Raw genomic sequence first — 19805 nt, 5'->3', positions numbered from 1 at the left:
AGCAGAGGCAGCTGTGGCTTCAGAACCTATGTTTCTGATGTGTAAGGTAATGTCTCTGGACTTTCTCTGTCTCAAGGACAGGCAACTCCAAGGCTTACAAGCCTGGGAGTGCAGTTTGACACGCAGGCTCTGGTGAAGGGTAGGTGTGCAGGAGATGGGATGGGGGATTTCCAGGGCGCTGGCTGCATGGGAGCTCAGGTGGCTCTGTCTTGCCCGATGGCCTAGATGTGAACCTCAGCTCTTCTCTAGTTCCCTCACAAAGGCTGAGAGCACATGAGGGCCATTTACAAGAGTTAGACTTATGCCTCCTCACACCCAGGACAGGCTCCGCCGAGAAAAACCTTGAGAAAAGCCCAAGAAATCATCATTTCAAAGCTCACACAAATCCCTGACTTAACAGCCTATGGAAGATACATTCTCCTAATGTGAGTATATACAAAAGTATAATAGTGCAAATATATATTACACAAATCAGCTCAATTCCCGGTTTATCCTTTGTTTTCCATTCAAAACTTCGAACGTTTGAAATTACAGAGAAATTACACTTCAACCCACTGCTGCTCTGGTACTTCTATATAACAAAGACCCACAAGCGTCTCTCTTAACAGAATTTTCTGCTGACGTGTAGCAACTGCTGCTTTGTCTTCAAACATTCTGTTTTATTTGTGTCCAGAGAAATAAAGATAAAAAAAGGACAACTTCTCTTCCTTGGCTTTGAGCCAGTCTCACCAAACAGGACCTGCGTCACCCTCCACTCAGCCAGTGTGCTCATGCAGAACGAAGCGTGGCCACATGGGGTGCCATCGTCCCACTGGGCACCAAGGTCAGCTGAGGCCCAACTGACTGTTGCTTGGTTGCTAAGGCTAACATGTGTCCCACTCTTTGTGACCCTATGAACAGCAGCATACCAGGCTTCCCTGTCCTTCACTATCTCCCAGAGTTTGTGCAAACTCATGTCGGTTGAGTCAGTGATGCCATCCAACCATCTCATCCTCTGTCGTCCCTTTCTGCTCCCACCTTCAATCTTTCCCAGCATCAGGGTCTCTTCCAATGAATCAGTTCTTCACATCAGACGGCCAAAGTATTGAAGCTTCAGCTTCAGCATCAGTTCTTCCAATGAATATTCAGGACTGATTTCCTTTAGGAATGGACTAGTTGGATCTCCTTGCTGTCCAAGAGAGTCTCAAGAGTCTTCTCCAGCACCACGGTTTGAATGCATCCATTCTTTGGTGCTCAGTCTTCTCTATACTCCAACTCTCACATGCATACATGACCACTGGAAAAACCATAGCTTTGACTAGACAGACCTTTGTAAGCAAAGTAATCTCTCTGCTTTTTAATACACTGTCTAGGTTCGTCATAGCTATTCTTCCAAGGAGCAAGTGTCTTTTAATTTCATGGCTGCAATCACCATCCGCATAGATTCTGGAGCCCAAGAAAATTAAATCTGACACTGTTTCCACGGTTTCCCCATCTATTTGTCATGTGACAGGACTGAATGCCAAGATCTTAGTTTCTTGAATGGTGAGTTTTAAGCCAGCTTTTTTCAATCTCCTCTTTGACCTATGTCAAGACGCTCTTTAATTCCTCTTCACTTTCTGCCTTTAGACTGGTAACATCTTCATATCTGAAGTTATTGATATTTCTCCTGGCAATCTTGATTCCAGCTTGTGCTTCATCCAGCCCTACATTTCACATGATGTACTCTGCATATAAGTTAAATATGCAGGGTGACACTATACAGCCTTGATGTACACCTTTCCGAACCTGGAACCAGTCCGTGGTTCCATGTTCTAACTGTTGCTTCTTGTCCTGCATACAGGTTTCACAAGAGACAGGTAAGATGGTCTGGTGTTCCCATCTTATTAAGAATATTCTTCAGTTTGTTGTGATCCACACAGTCAAAGGCTTTAGCTTAGTCAATGAAGCAGGAGTAGATTTTTTTTGGAATTACCTTGCTTTTTCTATGATCCTGCATATGTTGGCAATTTGATCTCTGGTTCCTCTGCCTTTTCTAAATCTAGCTTGTACATCTGGAAGTTCTCGGTTCACATACTGTACAAGCATCACTTGAAGGATTTTGAGCACAATCTTGCTGGCATATGAAATGAGTACAACCGTGTGGTAGTTTGAACTTTCTTTGGCATTGTTCTTCTTTAGGATTGGAATGAAAACTGACGTTTTCCAGTGCTGTGGCCACTGCTGAGTTTTCCAAATTTGCTGGCATATTGAGTGCAGCACTTTCACAGCATCATCTTTTAGGATTTAAATAGCTTAGCTGGAATTCCATCACCTCTACTAGCTTTGTTTGTAGTGATGCTTCCTAATGCCCACTTGACTTCACGTTCCCGGATGTCAGGATGTAAGTAAGTGATCACACCATCGTGGTTATCTGGGTCGTTAAGACATTTTTTGTATAGTTCTTCTGTGTATTCTTGCCACCTCTTCTTAATATCTTCTGCTCCTGTTAGGTTCTTGCTGTTTTTGTCCTTTATTGTGCCCATCTTTGCATGAAATGTTCCCTTGATCTCTCCAATCTTCTTAAAGAGATGTCTAGTCTTTCCCATTCTATCATTTTCCCCTATTTCTTTGCATTGTTCATATAGTTAGCAAAAACAAGACCTGGAATTGACTGTGGCTCAGATCATCAGCTGCTTACTACAAAATTCAGGCTCAAATTGAACAAAGTGGGGAAAACCACTAGGCCATTCAGGTATGACCTAAATCAAATCCCTTATGATTATACAGTGGAGGTGATGAATAGACTGAAGGGACTAGATCTGGTAGATAGAGTGACAGATAGAACCATAGATAGATAGATAGTAATAGGTAGATAGAAAGATGGACAGTTTGTAACATTGTGCAGGAGGTGATGACCAAAACCATCCCCAAGAAAAAGATGCAAGAAGGCAAAGTGGTTGTCTGAGAAGGCTTTACAAATATCTGAGAAAGGAAGAACAGTGAAAGGCAAAGGAGAAAGGGAAAGATATTCCTAAGTGAAATCAGAGTTCCAGAAAATAGCAAGAAAGCCATCCTAAGTGAACAATTTGACTGATATGACATCAGAAATTGGTGGGTTTCCCCAGGTTTGGGGCACACTGGACTGCAGACTGCAGGTGGCAGGACACATTATATGGATCCACCTGGAAGCTTCCAAGTCCACTTCACCCCGTGACTGACACTGCAGAGCAGCCTGGGCTCAAGTGAGACAAGACTCACCTTCCACTTCAGAAAAGCCCCACCGTGGGTGGAGGAAACAGCCTTGTTTCCAACAGAAGCCCACAGAGTGGAACAAGCACATAAATCAAACAAAGGGACAGAGCAGAGCCTGCAGGAGCAGGCGCCGGCAGGGAGGGCAGCGATGGTGGATATGATGGGCAAGGATGCCCCAAGATGAGGACTGGCCAGCACCTTAACAAGAACCAGCACAGAGTCACAGAGTGAACAGGGACCCACAGGGAGGGTCAGTGGAAGGGGATTTGGAATTAAGTGCTAACTTGGGAAGTGTCTAAGCTAGCTGCCACCAGTACCCCCTCCCACCCCCCCCCCCCCCCCCCCCCCCGCCCAGGTGCCATGATTCCGAGAAGAGGGGCCAAAAAGACAACAGTGACCCTCCCTGGTGTCCGTCCTCCCGGGGGGGGGGGAGGGGGATGGGGGCAGTGAGCCTTCACCCACGGGGCGCCAGACAGAGGCCACCCCGACCGGCTGAGCCCTGCACAGCCATCTCCTGGACATCCTCAGGGATTTATGAACATCATATGCGCTCACCAGCTGTGAGCTGGCCAGACGCTGAGCTCAGGATGCTTGGCTAGGCCCAGCAACCCATCCTGGCCACAGGCTGATCTGAGCATATGGCATCAGCCACACATAAGCAGATGAAGGTCCACGTCATGAATGGAGACCAGAGACAGAGGCAGGCTCAGAGCAAAACCAGTTGGTAAGAGGGAGCAGCCAGGCCTTTGCTGGACACAGGTGGGTCCATGGAGGGAGGAGGGTGGACGGTTGAGGAAGGTCCTACCAATAAGGAGGCAGAAGCCCACCCCTCCAGCCGTGACCCCACCTCGGCACGTACTTCTCCCTTGATCCCCGAACAAACCCTCCTCGGCTGCTCAATATTCTTGGTGAGGGTGAAACCTCCCCAGTCTCAAATGTAGCCACGTGCATGCTCAGTCGCTCAATCGTGTCCAACTCTTTGCGGCCCCAGGGACTGTAGCCCATCAGGCTGCTCTGTCCATAGGATTCTCCAGGCAAGAATACTGCAGTGGGTTGCCAGGCCCTCCTCCAGGGGATCTTCCCGACCCGTGGATGGAACCTGCATCTCCTGCACTGGCAGGAGGACTCTCTACCACTAGCGCCACCAGGGAAGCCGCAAATGCAACCATATGTAGCTGCTTTTGATGAATAGTAGGAAATAAAATAAATTCTCTTTTAAATGGGAACTCTCCATCTGCATGTCTTAGCATAGCAGCTGCTTGAAAGCAAACCAAATGGAGCAGAATCTTAAAGGTGAGGTTACCAGTTAAATTCACCTTCACCCCTTGCTGGAGCACCTGGTTCCCACCCCGCCAGGTACCTGCGCCTAGCGCTGAGCGGGGCCGCTCACCTGTGCGGCAGTTGTGAAACTCCAGCGCGCTCTGGATGCGGAAGGTCTTCTCGCAGGTGCCACACCTGTACCTGTACTCGCTGTCGACCTGGTGGGAGGAGGCGGGGGGCGGGAGCAGTGGTGGGGCAGCTGGGACACCCTCTCCTCAAGGGAGCTGCTCCAGCAATGTCATTTCTCACAGCCCCACCCTCTGCTACCCTCCTGCCCCGCTTAGAAACACGAACCATGCCTGGCTGACCCACTGCCCTGGAAAGAGAAGCATCCAGGTGACCTCGGTGCCCACGTTGGCCTCCGGCTCCTCCCCGATCCCCAGCAGCACCCCGCCAGGCCCTGGCCTATCTCGGCCCCTCCGGCTCCCTCTCCCCACTCCCCTTGCCTGGGACTCTCCAGTCATCATTGCTCTGCTTTCCTCCATCACCCACCTCGTTCCTGCTGTGCTTGTACGAGACGTGCTGCTTCAGGCTCTCCTTGCGGCTGAACAACTTGGCACATTCCTCGCATTTAAACAGCTTGTCACCTAAGGACCAGCCAGTGACGAGCGTGTCACTCCTCCAGGCGCACCAAGACCGCGGTGCCCACCTGGGGCCGCCGCCTGGCCCCCAGGGCGGATGAGGCAGCGGCAGGGACTCACCGTGTGAGCGCACGTGCCTGCTCAGGTTGCTGCTGTTTTGGAAGACCTTGCTGCAGATACTACACTGGTATACCCGCCTATGCTCGCCCAGCTGCCGCACCACCTTCCGCCGGATGCCGTGCCGGCTCGAGAGGATTAGGCTCCTCTTGAGGGTGATGGTGCCGCTCTGGTGATGCGGGAACCTGCGGGAGAGACGCACAGGCTGGTGAGGCGGGTGGGAGGCAGGGTCGTTGGGGAGAGAAGTTCAAGGTTAGTTGTCCTGGAAAGAGCGCCTGTCGAATCTTCCTAGCTCGACACCGGAGGGGAGTGTTGGGCTCAGGTGTCCCCCAGCTTTGGGGCTTCTGGATAAGGGAGACACCCTGAATGTCTCTGAAAGGCAGACACCCTGAATGTTCAGTGGCCATCACTCAACTTTTTCCACACCAGCCACTCATCTCCCTCGGCATTAACTCTGGTCACCAGAAGCCTGGACCTCAGTGCGTTGGCCAGAGTGACCCCATCTCTTCTGCTTTCTTCACTTGCCTCTACCCTGTTTCATATCTTCCCTGAACCTGATTTTTTCCAACTTCTTCTCCCTATTAAATGTGTTTCTAGCAGTAAGTTACTGAAATCCTCTGGGCAATAAGATGGAGCATGAATAAGTAGGTCATGCACACCATTTCTGATACTGCTCTGCTCTGCTCTGTTTTTGCGCAGTTTCCTGGACTGTCTAGGACCAGGCATGCTTTGACACTGAAGGGTGCACTCCAAAAAGGACCTGAAAACCTGTCACAGGCTTATTCAACTTCAGGGCAAAAAATTACCAAGAATAATAGCTAAAATATAAACATCTTCCTCATTCATAAAAAGAAGAGAAATGAAGAACATTAAATTTGCAGAAGTTCAGATATAAACGGTACCATCATAGCAGCCTTGTTAGGCACAACACAAGTATCAGCTGGTGGAGGAGTGGATGAACCAAGCGTGGGCCTCCCACATGATGGAGTAGTATTCCGACTTAAACCAGAAGGACACTCCAATACCTGCTGCAACATGGCTGGACCTCGAGGGCATTACGCTAAGTGAAGTAAACCGGTCACAAAAGGACAAACATGTGTGATCCATTTATACGAGGTCCTGAGAGACACGAGTACCTCCTGTAAGGTCTTTGCAGAGATAGAAAGCAGAATAGTGGGTGCCAGGGGCTGGAGAAGGGGAGATGGGGAGTTAGTATTTCATAAGGATGGAGTTTCATCTTGGGGAAGATGAAAAAATTCTGGAGATGGATGGAAGGTTGCACAAAGATGTGAATGTATTTGAAACCACTGACCCATACACTTAAAAATGGCTAAGATGATAAATTGTATACGATGTGTATTTTACTGCAATAAAAAGGCTTTTTCATCTATTTTCACAGAAGCTGCACTATTAACTCCCTGAGCTCCAGGACATTCCTGCTGCTCCCCATGCATGTGCATTTCCCATAAGAAGTAAACCACCCCCTCTTGTCAGGCTTTCCCTCTGAAATGGATTAGCCGCCACATACTGTTGCCCGTGAAGCCAGGCCGAGTGCCATGCTGGGACTTACTTTGGCACTGAGCTGGTGTCGCTGGGGGTGGCAGCCAGCTTTCCCAGAACAAGCTCCATGATCCGCTCGTCCGGCGTCGCAGTCACGGGCTCGACCTCAGTCATGATCTCAGTCACTTGCTCTGCAAGGAGGGGATGAGACAAGCTGTGCCACTGCCGGAGCCGTGGAAAGAACACAGCTGAACCCAGACGACAGGCCCAAGGGGCCGCAGCCAGGCCGATGCCGTAGACACGGGTCACAAGATTGACAGAGGAAAAAAAACAGCAATACTTTAGAATCCACACCTCTGCCTGCAGATTGAAAAGAGCAAAATGTTATTCTTAACTCAAAACTGGAGTTGGAATCTGTGATTCTTTTTAAAACCACAAGAGTCATGACTCTATTTCAATCCCTTTTCATACCACCTAAAACAAAACACTTTGATATACAGTAGGGTCTTATAACTTATTAAATTCATCCTGACAGAGATTTAGGAATATTAATTTCTGTAATTACACAAGTCACCGTATGTTCAAAAGCAAATAATCATTTTCTGTAAGAGTTAAATATCAAATGGCCACAGTAATAGGGACCCAGGACTGACCCTCTAGACAAATGAAATATGGGAAGATTACACAAAAAGATTTATCTACTTCACCTACTATGATGTGTCTTCCTAATGCAACTAATAATTAGTGAAATAATCACTTAATAAGCTTTTCACTTCTTTCTTTTCTTCTTGTAGAGAAGTACGGAGACTGTCCAGGGGAAGCTTAAACCACTTCTCCTGAGACTATTATCTGAGGGCTGCTCCTCTGAATTCTCTTTAATTCTGAGAGAGAACAAGAACTTCTTGTCACTCACAAAGAAATCCTAGGCTACAGCAGACAGCAAGGAAAAAAACTGCCCAGTGGGCGGTCAGTGAGGAAGGCAGTGAGGGGACTCACGAGTGTCTGAGCATCAAGTCTGGTCCTTACATGCCAGACCCGCCAGGAATCTGGTGAGGCCATGAGGGCTGAGGGGACATGGCCTCGTGGGGACCCCTCACCCGAGAGACCAAGTTCCCTCTAAACTCAACTGAAGCTACTAGAGTCAGAGTAACACCTTTAGCCATGGCCCAGAGCGCAGCTGCATGCCCGTTCACAGGAGACAGGGGGCAGACGCTGAAGCACCCACATGATGGACCGACATGGCTCGCACCGAAGGAAGCCCAACGTGGGCGAGTCTTTTCCACACGTGACCTGGAAGATGCTAAGCACAGAGCTCCCAGGATGGGTGGCTGAGATCGAAATGTTCTGTCCAGACCACCGCCTACACCGGGGAACCAGCCTATCAAAGTTCACAGCCCACGCACTCTACCAACCGCACTGGGAGTAGCTGTACTCGAAAGAGCCGGTTCACAGCAAGAGCAGGGCTTAGACAGCACCTCCATGTAGACTCTGGACCAAGTTTTCCTGCCTGGCAAGGAGGCAATATGGCCTCAGGCCCCTCCCCGCTATCATCCCTCCTCCCCCAGGACCACGCCCCCAAGCTGGCTCCTCCCCCAGGACCGCCCTCACCTGCTGGCTCCTTGCCTTCAACAATGACTAGAGGCTGCTCTGGTTTGGATGTTTTGGGTTTTCTTCCCCTTCGAGGCTTTTTCTTCTGCTCTTTGGTGGCACTGACAGTCTTGGGAATCTCAGCAGGTTCCCCCCGGGGCACATCTGCTTCCTTCTCCGGGGCCGACTCCTGCTGGCCGGCTGGGGCGCCGCTCTTGGATTGTTCCAAGTGGCCCAACAGGTGCTCTGCAGAAGATGCTCATGATGAATCCACCAGGCTGAAAACAGGCCACAAAAACAGAGACAGCCCCCACTACCCTCCTCCCCAACTGAACTACTCTGCTGAGCTGGGGGAAAGAAAACAAGATCCCTCAGCGCCAGACACTCAGAGGACTTCAAGCCAAAGCACAGATCCCTGGGAGGAGGCCTGCGGGACACAGGCCAGGAGCGAAGCCAGGGGAACCCTGACATCCTCCCCGATGGAAGTGACAGTGCGCATCTGGGTGAACGCAGCCCGGGACTCCCTGGCGTCTGGCCCAGCAGGCGCCTGCCCCTTACCATTCAGCAGCTGCAGCTCCAGGAAGGTGGCTGAACACACCTTGCACGCCCACTGGCTGGGCTCTGCCTCCACCGGGGTGCTGTTCTCTGGGGCGCCTGCGGCTTCAAAAGACAGGGTGGGGGAGAAGGTCCAGAAGCTCCTCTCTGTGCTGCCCAGCCCAGTGGAGGGCGCAGCTGCCCCATAGGAAGTGACAATGACGGCGCTGACAACTGCCATCTCTTGGGAGCAAATCCAACCCTCCACTGTTCTCAGCGTTTTACCCACATGGACTCATTCATGCCCGTGAGCATCCCCACGTCACAGATGAGGAAACCGGCCACGGAGAACTGGACCCAGTCTGACGCAGGGCTGGCACCAGTCAAGGAAATGTGTCCTCTTCACAGAAGCCAGTCCGGTGGGAACAGATGCACACCCCTCCACACACACTGATGACTTCAAGGGAAAAAGGCCTCCTAGAGCCCACAGCGAATTCTCCACTCTCTCACTGGCTCACGTGACAAGAAGGGGCGAAGCCACGACAGTCAGGCCCCATGCCCTGAGCCCAGTTTCGCCATTGCTCCTGCCCAAGCACTGTCAACAAAACTTTAGCAATGACAGAAATGTTCTGTAACTGCCTTCCAGGTGGCAGCCACGTGTGCCTTAGTGCCTCTGAGGAACTGGACTTCTGCTTTTACTGCATTTGAATTTAGGTTTAAATAGCCACCCCGGGGCAGGTGCTTGCTCTGGGGGGCAGTGCCTCTAGCCCTCCTGGTACCCCCACCGGAGTCTGGGGCAGAGGATGATGACCAGGGTCCATGAAACAGAGGGAGATCCTGGCTGTGCAGATTCTTAAAAAAAAAAAAAACTACTGATGCTCTTGTGAGTCCTCAGAGTTAGGGATGTAATCGAGAAGAACCTTTGTTTTCTATTACAGGTGGTACTAGTGGTCAAGAATCCGCCTGCAATGCAGGAGACGTGAAGAGACACAGGTCTGATCCCTGGGTCGGGAAGGTACCCTGGAGTAGGAAATGGCAACCCACTCCAGTATTCTTGCCTGGAAAATCCCATGGACAGAGGAGCCTGGGGGCTGCAGTCCACTGGGTTGCACAGAGTCAGACATGACTAAAGTGACTTAGCACCCAAGCACTCACAAGTTAAAGGGATGTTGCCTATAAGCTTAAATTACACATCATGGCCCATCCCTGGGAACCCTGCCTCTCAGGTAATGAACATTAAGCTGAAATACCTTTGTTTAGCTCACAGGAAACATCCTGACCAGCTCACCTGTGAATGGCTGCAGGAAGGAAGAAATTAACACATCCCCTCTGGAGGCTGACTGGAACCAGGAAATGCTTGCCTTCATTCCCTCCCCTTTTAGTACAAAAAAGGCCTGAATTCTAACTCAGAGAAGATGGTTCTTTGGGACACTGGTCTACTATCTTCTCAACCTACTGGCTTTCCAAATAAAGTGGCTATTCCTGCCCCAACAACTGTCTCTCGATTGACTGGCTGCTCATGCAGTAAGCAGTATGAGCTTGGATTCTGTAACAGGGATGTTCCAAGCGAATGTATGTTCATGATATCCTGGTGCAAGAGAGTGATTTCTCCAAACCCTACGTGGCACCCTGTCAGGGCTGGACAGGGGCCACCAGCTCTCACCACCACCTCCACTCCTGTCTCTGTGCAGCTTGTGTTGACACTCAGGACCCATCATAACACCCATCAAAACACGCTGGGGCCACCCACAAAGCAAGACCCTCCAGGACTGTGACTTGCTCATGCCTTCAGTTACTAGGAAAAAGCACACCTCTTTCTGTATCAAAAACCAGCAATAAGGCTGCAAAAGATGGAAGGAAAAATGGAGACCACCGCTACAAATATTTGCGTGCATTTTCCAAGTCTTCGTCAGATAACAAGAGATTAGAAATGTAAGTGGATGTGAAATTTTCAGTTATACCAAAACTGGAACAGAAAGAGCGGAGAGCAAGCAGCACGGAAGCAGGGTATGGTCTCGGGACGTGCCCTCCGGCTCAGCCTCTGCTCTCGCCCGCACCTGTTCTCTGGGGAATCCGTAGAAGAGCATCAGGAAAACATGGGGACAATTGAAACCAAAATCCCGTATCCCACTCACCTTCCCCAACACACACAGTCTAAAGAGGGCGGAGTACTCTTGCACAGGAGAGTTTCAGAGGAGGAGGCTGGGAAGGGGTGAGTGGACAGCTCCTTCTAAGCCAAATGAGTTGCGGTCACTGCACCACGAGGTCCCCGCCCAGGGGTGGAATTCACGCTGATCTGACCTGGGGCAGGAAACCTTTCTCTTTAGCCTGATGTCCGGAAGTGGGGCTGACAGGACCAACTAGAAGAACCAGTCATGACTGCTGTCCTCTCACTGAGGGCAGTGTTCTATTGCACAAAAACTATCTTAAAAAGTAAAAATTCTAAGAAAAAAAAAATTAGCCAACGATCAGGAGGCAACTCCTGATCACAATCACGCACGTCCAATCAGAGAGATGCATCTATGCAAAATGAAACGGCGCTGTGGGGGAGAGGCAGTGATGACACGGACGGCTCCCAGCAGAGTCACCAAAACAAGTGATGAAGATCGAGCACGCGGGGTGTCAGCATGCTAGGCAGGACCTCAGCCATGCAGAAACGCACGGCTGCTTAAACAATGGAAGAGAAATGGCGTAAGTACAAGGACAGAGGATGGATGCTGGCCACCAGGGGATGGGGTACACAGTTATACAAGGGAACCTTCTGGGGTGATGAGAACATTCTATATCTTTTTTTAAAAAGTAAGTTTGAATGTTTATATTTTAATTTCTTTGGCTGTGCAGGTCTTGGTTGCAGCATGCGGGATCTTTAGTTGTGGCTTGCAAACTCTTAGTTGCAGCATGTGGGATCTAGTTTCCTGACCAGGGATCGAACCTGGGCCCCCTGCATTGGAAGCAAGGAAGCTTAACTGGACCTGGACCATCAGGAAAGTCCCAGACCATTCTCTATCTTGATTGCGATGGAGCTCACGCAACTGTGGACATTTGTTCAAACTCTGATACTGCCCACTAAAATCACTATTTTATCGTTTGAAAACTATATGCCCGGTGTGCTGGTTTTTAAAAACTGATAGAAAATGCCACGCAAAAATGCCATGAGTCATTAAGATGGTGATGTTATATGTAATCAAGAAGTTCCTCAAGTGTTAGGAAATGTATTTATAGCTCATCTCTTTCACTAGGAAAGTGATTTTGAAAATCTGACGCTGACAGCTGACTCTAAACCCTACACGCCTGCTGGCTGAGACCGCGAGTCTTCCTGGGCTGCCTCCTTCATCGGGCCAATGGGCCCAGATGTGTGTAAAGAAGAGAAATTAACCTTCATGGACATTCAATGAAAAGATGTGATTAGGAAAGTAAATCCAATACCAGAGAAAAAAATTTATAGATTAAGTTTTGAAAGAAGGAGAAATCCTTCCGTATTTCAATGTCTATTCTGGCCAACTGCAAACTGGCATAAAATCTGTTAATTATTAACAGCACCCAATGTTCTTAGAAGCCCAGAGGTGGAGTCACGGCTACCTTGCTGTTCCTGAACGAGAGTAGTTAGGACAGGGTGGAGAGGCAGATGGTCTGGACGACACAGTTCAAGGGTGATTTCATTAAAATCTGTTCTATCAAACTCAGCCCCGATTAAGGAGCTCTCCTACAGGTTAAAAAAAAAAAAAAGCCAACAGGACAACTGTCACTCTGTTGTTGTTCAGTTGCTAAATTGGGTCTGACTCTTTGCAATCCCATGGACTGCAGCACGTCAGGCTTCCCTGTCCTTCACTATCTCCTGGAATTTGCTCAAATTCATGTCCACTGAGTCAGTGATACTACCTAACCATCTCATCCTCTGCCGCTCTCTTCTCCTTTTGCCCTCAATCTTTTCCAGTATCAGCACTTTTTCTAATGAGGTGACTCTTCACATCAGGTGATCAAAGTACTGGGGCTTCAGCTTCAGCATCACTCCTTCCAATGAATATACAGGGCTGATTTTCTTTAGGATTGACTGGTTTGATCTCCTTGCAGTCCAGGGGACTCTCAAGAGTCTTCTCCAGCACCACAATTTTAGAGCATCAATTCTTCGGCACTCAGTCTTCTTTATGGTTCAACTCTCATATTCAGACTGGAAATACCATAGCTTTGACCATACAGACCTTGGTCAGCAAAGTGATGTCTCTGCTTATTAATTTGCTGTCTAGGTTTGTCATAGCTTTCTTCTAAGGAGCAAGCACCTTTTAATTTCTTGGCTGCAATTACCATCTGCAGTGATTTTGGAGCCCAAATATGGTTGTTGGTATTTCTCCTGGCAATCTTGATTCCAGCTTGTGCTTCATCCAGCCCGCCATTTCACATGATGCATTCTGCATAGAAGTTAAATAAGCAGGGTGACAATATACAGCCTTGTCACACTCGTTTCCCAATTTTGAACCAATTTGTTGTTCCATGTCTGGTTCTAACTGCTGCTTCTTGACCTGCATACAGGTTTCTCAGGAGACAGGTAAGGTGGTCTGGTATTCCCATCCCTTGAGGAATTTTCCAGTTTACTGTGATCTACACAGTCAAAGGCTTGAGCACAGTCAATGAAGCAGAAGCAGATGTTTTTCTGAAATTCCCTTGCCTTTTCTATGATCCAGCATATGTTGGCAATTTGATCTCTGGTTCCTCTGCCTTTTCTAAATCCAGCTTATACATCTGGAAGTTCTTGGTTCATGTACTGCTGAAGCTTAGCTTGAAGGAATTTGAGCATTATTTGCTAGCATGTGAAATTAGTGCAATTGTGCGGTAGTTAGAACATTCTTTGGCACCACCCTTCTTTGGAATTGGAATGAAAACTGACCTCTTCCAGTTCTATAGCCACTGCTGAGTTTTCCAAATTTGCTGGCATATTGAGTCCAGCACTTTCACAGCATCATCTTTTAGGATTTGAAATAGCTCAGCTGGAATTCCATCACCCACACTAGCTTTGTTTGTAGTCATGCTTCCTAAGGCCCACTTGACTTCACACTCCAGTATGTCTGGCTCTAGGTAAGTGACCATACCATGATGGTTATCTGGGTCATTAAGACCTTTTTTCGTACAGTTCTTGAGAATCTCTTCTGCTTCTGTAAGGTCCTTAATATTTCTGTCCTTTATGGTTCCCATCTTTGCATGAACTATTTCCTTGATCTCTCCAGTTTTCTTAAAGAAATCTCTAGTCTGTCCCATTCTATTATTTTCTACTACTTCTCTGCACTGTTCATTTAAGAAGGCCTCTTACCTCTCCTTGCTATTCTCTGGAACTCTGCATTCAGTTGGGTATATCTTTCCCTTTCTCCCTTGCTTTTTGCTTCTCTTTTCTCAGCTACTTGTAAAGCCTCTTCAGCCAACCACCTGGCCTTCTTGCATTTCTTTTTCTTGGGGATGGTTTTGGTCACTGCCTCCTGTACAGTGTTACGAACCTCTGTCCACAGTTCTTCACTAGCACTGGCACTCCATCTCCTAAATCTAATCCCATGAATCCATTTGTCACTTCTACTATATAATCATGAGAGATTTAATTTAGGTCATATCTGAAAGGTCTAGTGGTTTTCCCTACTTTCTTCAGTTTAAACCTGAATTTTGCAGTAAGGAGCTCATGATCTGAGCCACAGTCAGCTCCTGGTCTTGTTTTGCTGACTGTATAAAGCTTCTCCATCTTTGGCGGCAAAGAACATAATCAATCTCATTTTGGCATTGACCATCTGGTATTGTCTATGTTTAGAACTGTCTCTTGTGTTGTTGGAAAAGGGTGTTTGCTATGACCAGTGTGTTCTCTTGGCAAAACTCTGTTAGCCTTTGCCCTGCTTCATTTTATACTCCAAGGCCAAATTTGCCTGTGCTCCAGGTATCTCATGACTTCCTACTTTGGCATTCCAATCCTCTATGATGAAAAAGGTACCTTTTTTTTGGTGTTAGTTCTAGAAGACATTGTAGGTCTCCATAGAACCGTTCAGCTTCTTCAGCATTAGTGGTTGGGGCATAGACTTGGATTACTGTGATATTGAATGGTTTGCCATGGAAATGAACAGAGATCATTCTGTAGTTTTTGAGACTACACTCAAGTACTGCATTTCAGCCTCTTGTTGATTATGAAGGCTACTCCACTTCTTCTAAGAGACTGTTGCCCACAGCAGTAGATACATATAATAGTCATCTGAATTAAATTCACCCATTCCCATCCATTTCAGTTTTACTGATTCCAAAGATGTTAATGATCACTCTTGCCATCTCCTGTTTGACCACATCTAATTTACATTTATCCATGGATATTAAGAAGAGGTGGCAAGAATACACAGAGGAACTGTACAAAAAAGAGCTTCACGACCAAGATGATCATGATGGCAGGATCACTCACCTAGAGCCAGACATCCTCGAATGTGAAGTCAAGTGGGCCTTAGAAAGCATTACTATGAACAAAGCTAGTGGAGGTGATGGAAGTCCAGTTGAGCTATTTCAAATCCTAAGAGATGATGCTGTGAAAGTGCTGCACTCAATATGCCAGAAAATTTGGAAAACTCAGCAGTGGGCACAGGACTGGAAAAGGTCAGTTTTCATTCCAATCCCAAAGAAAGGCAATGCCAAAGAATGCTTAAACTACCGCACAACTGCACTCATCTCACATGCTAGTAAAGTAATGCTCAAAATTCTCCAAGCCAGACTTCAGCAATACATGAACTGTGAACTTCCTGATGTTCAAGCTGGTTTTAGAAAAGGCAGAGGAACCAGAGATCAAATTACCAACATCCACTGGATCATGGAAAAAGCAAGAGAGTTCCAGAAAAACATCTATTTCTGTTTTATTGACTATGCCAAAGCCTTTGACTGTGTGGATCACAATAAACTGTGGAAAATTCTGAAAGAGATGGGAATACCAGACCACCTGACCTGCCTCTTGAGAAACCTATATGCAGGTCAGGAAGCAACAGTTAGAAATGGACATGGAACAACAGACTGGTTCCAAATAGGAAAAGGAGTACGTCAAGGCTGTATACTGTCACCCTGCTTCTTTAACTTCTATGCAGAGTACATCATGAGAAACGCTGGGATGGAAGAAGCACAAGCTGGAATCAAGATTGCCGGGAGAAATATCAACAACCTCAGATATGCAGATGACACCACCCTATGGCAGAAAGTGAAGAGGAACTAAAGAGCCTCTTGAAAGTGAAAGAGGAGAGTGAAAAAGTTGGCTTAAAGCTCAACATTCAGAAAATGAAGATTATGGCATCTGGTTCCATCACTTCATGGGAAATAGATGGGGAAACAGTGGAAACAGTGTCAGACTTTATTTTTTGGGGCTCCAAAATCACTGCAGATGGTAACTGCAGTCATGAAATTAAAAGACGCTTACTCCTTGGAAGAAAAGTTATGACCAACCTAGACAGCATATTAAAAAGCAGAGACATTACTTTGCCAACAAAGGTCCATCTAGTCAAGGCTATGGTTTTTCCTGTGGTCATGTATGGATGTGAGAGTTGGACTGTGAAGAAAGCTGAGTGCCAAAGAATTGATGCTTTTGAACTGTGGTGTTGGAGAAGACTCTTGAGAGTCCCTTGGACTGCAAGGAGATCCAACCAGTCCATCCTAAAGGAGATCAGTCCTGGGTGTTCTTTGGAAGGAATGATGCTAAAGCTGAAACTCCAATACTTTGGCCACCTCATGCGAAGAGTTGACTCATTGGAAAAGACTCTGATGCTGGGAGGGATTGGGAGCAGGAGGAGAAGGGGATGACAGAGGATGAGATGGCTGGATGGCATCACCGACTTGATGGACATGAGTCTGAGTGAACTCCGGGAGTTGGTGATGGACAGGGAGGCCTGGCATGCTGCAATTCATGGGGTTGCAAAGAGTCAGACCCAACTGAGCGACTGAACTGAACTGAACTGATGGCTCTAACATTTCAGGTTCCTATGCAATATTGTTCTTCATAGCATTGGACTTTACTTTCACCATGAGACATATCCACAGCTGATCGTTATTTCCACTTGGCCTAGCCGCTTCATTCTTTCTGGAGCTATTAGTAATTGCCCTCCACTCTTTCCCAGTACCATACTGGACACCTTCCGACCTGGGGTCTCATCTTCCAATGTCATATCCTTTTGCTTTTCCATACTGTTCATAGGGTTCTTGTGCCAAGAATACTGGAGTGGTTTGCCATTCCCTCCTCCAGTGGACCACGTTTCTGTCAGAACTCTTTACTATAACCCATCCGTCTTGGGTGGCCCTGCCCAGCATGGCTCATAGCTCCAATGAGTTACATGTGCTCCTTTGCACTGACAAGTCTGTGATCCATGAAGGAGAAACTCCAATATGGGGAGATAACCTCTGTGCTGGCTTTGACCTTGAGAGTCATGAGGCATGTGCCACACACAACTGATAAGGTCAGACCCTAACAACCGAACCCTGACGTTCAGTTTAGGCTGGTCACATGGAATACGGAATCCAGGACACAAGGAAACCAGGTCAGTAAGATGCTGGTGAGCCTGGAAGCAGTGGGGGAGCTGGCTTCATCCCACCCACTGTGGGTGCCTCTGTGGGGCAGGGCCAGGTACCCAGTTTTAGCAAATCCAGAGGGTGGGTCTAGGAGCAGTCTGGTGAAAAACCAAGGGTCTCTCCAAATTCCTTCTGTCCCCTTTCCTATCAAAATAAAGAAAGGCCCATCAAGGCCAGTGTCCCTCTGCAGTATCCCTGGGAAGATGTAAACCCTCTGCTGCCATCAGGCCCCATGTGCAGCCATCTGTCTTTCCTGGGGGACCCCCCAGAAGCTCAGCACACTGCCACCTGCACCCAGCCTATAGTGACTGAAGAAATGCCCTGGAAATTCACGTCTACCCAGAGGCTCTGGGTAGGGGCTTTGAAGAAGTAACCAAGGCAAGGCAGGTGAGACTGGATTCGGGTGGTCCTAAATCCACTGACTGGTATCCTCATAGGGAGAGGATCCAGAGACCCAGGGAGAGATCCTGGCAGGGATGAGATGATGCAGCGACCAGCCAAGGATCGCCAAGGGCCATCAGCAACACCAGAGCTGGAACAGGGGCCCGGAAAGGACCCTCCCTCCCAACCTCGGGAGGAACCAGCCCTACCCACAGCTAGATCCTGGACTTCAGGCTTCCAGACTGTGAGACAGTACATTTCTCTCATTTAAGCCCTGGTCTGTGGTGCTCTGACAAACCGTATGGGCCACCTCACGGACCCCTCCCTCCTTGAAACTGCTGGGCAAGCCCACCTGGAGTGGCTCCCAAACCTCGGCTACGATGGAGGGGTCATGGGACAGCCCAGAGCCCCCCAAACCTGTTACTCCTCTTGCCCTACTGAGCCATCTGTAACCCACAGTGCTCAAAACAAAAGAGATCATTTCCTTGTCAGAATCCTGTGGTTTGGGGTCAGGAGGAAAGCCAGTGTCTGCTTCTCCCCAGGAGGAATTCATCTTAGAGGCAGCCACAAGCGTGTCTGCCCCAGCAGTCCCAGGTGGGGGGTGTGAAATCCCATTCAGCCAGGTCACAGCCCCACATGCAAGCCATCCCCAAGGTCAGGTGGGGAGGACATGCAACCAAAGGACCTACAATGGGGGCGGCAAAGACTTAAGTCCACCGGCCCCCTCACAGGGTCAGATGTCCCAGTTCGGGGTGGTAAGCCCTGCATCTGATTTGCTTCTCCAGTACGATGCAGGTGAATCACAGGTGTCCACTAGGTCTTTCTCTGATCTCACCCACACACATACACATGCGTGTACACATGCATGGATGTGCATATACACACACACACACACACACGCACACACACACCCCAACCTCTAGGAGAAGGCTGCTGGAGCCAGAATCCAGGTTCAAATCCTGATTCCTTCACTATCTGCTCTGTGACTCAAGGCAGGTTTCTTAAACTCTCTGTGCTCCATTCCCTCTGCCCAAACCCTGGGACCATAACCTGACCCCAGAGGACGGGCAGGTGAGTGATGTGGAAAGCCACAGCTGGGAATGGAGCTGCCGCCAGCAAGCCTGCCCCGGGGCGAGCTCTTCTAACAGCCTCTCAGGCCGGGCAATCAACATGCAGACCAACCAACCCAGCCACATTCCCTACCCCCGCAGGCCTGCCCAGCCAGACGCCTCTCACTAACATCAGGCTGCTGTGTGAGGCAGGGGGCCACCACATACCCTGGAGCCCGGGGCAGGCCTGCCTCAGCATGGGCTTGTCCATCCTCTTGGCATAGAAGGCTGCGTACCACACACGCAGCTCGGTGCCTGGGGGGATGTCCCGGGAGGTGGTGAAGTACACGTCGCTGCCGTGCTGGAAGGCCGTCAGGTTCTGGTGTCCCGGCTCCGCTGCCGGCCGCACCAGCATCATCCAGTTGCAGTCGTCCTCGTTGGAGGTGTCGAAGCACACGGGGTGCCCGTCCTTCTGGAACACCTGGGGGTGGGGGGAGCGCAGACCACCGCAGGGCTGGGTGGTGGCTGGTTATCCACCAGTGTTAGCGTGCACACACGTGTGTGTGTGTGCATGCGTGCACACATGGGGCTACTGACCAGTCTAGACACTGCCACATCAGTGGCCACGGGCCTGATCTACATTGATGGGTGACCACATTGATGGGAGGGCAGGGGAAGACCCCCAAAACAGGTCAGGTTGGTCACAGGCAAAAGGGAAGCAGGAGGCACAGCTAAAGGTCAGGTGTCACGGGAGGCCTGAGTTCTCAGGTGGGTACTGGGATGCCTCATCTCCACCTGTGGTCCAGGCGGGTACCTGGTCACATGTGCTCTGCTCCTGTTCCAGGATGCACGAGGAAGCCTGAGCTCTACTCCCAGGTCAGGAGTTCTTAGGAGCCCTGAGTGCTACGCATGGTCCTGTTGGGAATGAGGACACCTAAGGTCTACCTGTGGTCCAGGTGTAGAACCTGGA

At 49.0% G+C, this 19805-nt stretch overlaps 1 protein-coding gene across 2 annotated transcripts in view; it reads right to left on the bottom strand.

Moving 5' to 3' along the window:
* The window catches only part of PRDM15 (PR/SET domain 15), a 61156-nt gene that overhangs the window by 24072 nt on the left and 17279 nt on the right, over positions 1-19805 (bottom strand). For both annotated transcript variants that reach the window (XM_040231473.1, XM_040231482.1), the window contains 7 exons: positions 19064-19316; positions 8877-8978; positions 8340-8564; positions 6802-6922; positions 5235-5416; positions 5026-5120; positions 4604-4691 (listed from right to left, as the gene is read on the bottom strand). In XM_040231473.1, the coding sequence (XP_040087407.1) occupies positions 4604-4691; positions 5026-5120; positions 5235-5416; positions 6802-6922; positions 8340-8564; positions 8877-8978; positions 19064-19316 (1066 nt within the window). The remainder of the gene's footprint in view (positions 1-4603; positions 4692-5025; positions 5121-5234; positions 5417-6801; positions 6923-8339; positions 8565-8876; positions 8979-19063; positions 19317-19805) is intronic.

This window comes from Oryx dammah, unplaced genomic scaffold (assembly GCF_014754425.2).
Source record: "Oryx dammah isolate SB20612 unplaced genomic scaffold, SCBI_Odam_1.1 HiC_scaffold_2, whole genome shotgun sequence".
Taxonomy (NCBI): Eukaryota; Metazoa; Chordata; class Mammalia; order Artiodactyla; family Bovidae; genus Oryx; species Oryx dammah.
The sequence above is the reverse complement of the archived record's forward strand: the minus strand, read 5'-3'. Positions and strand labels throughout refer to the sequence as shown.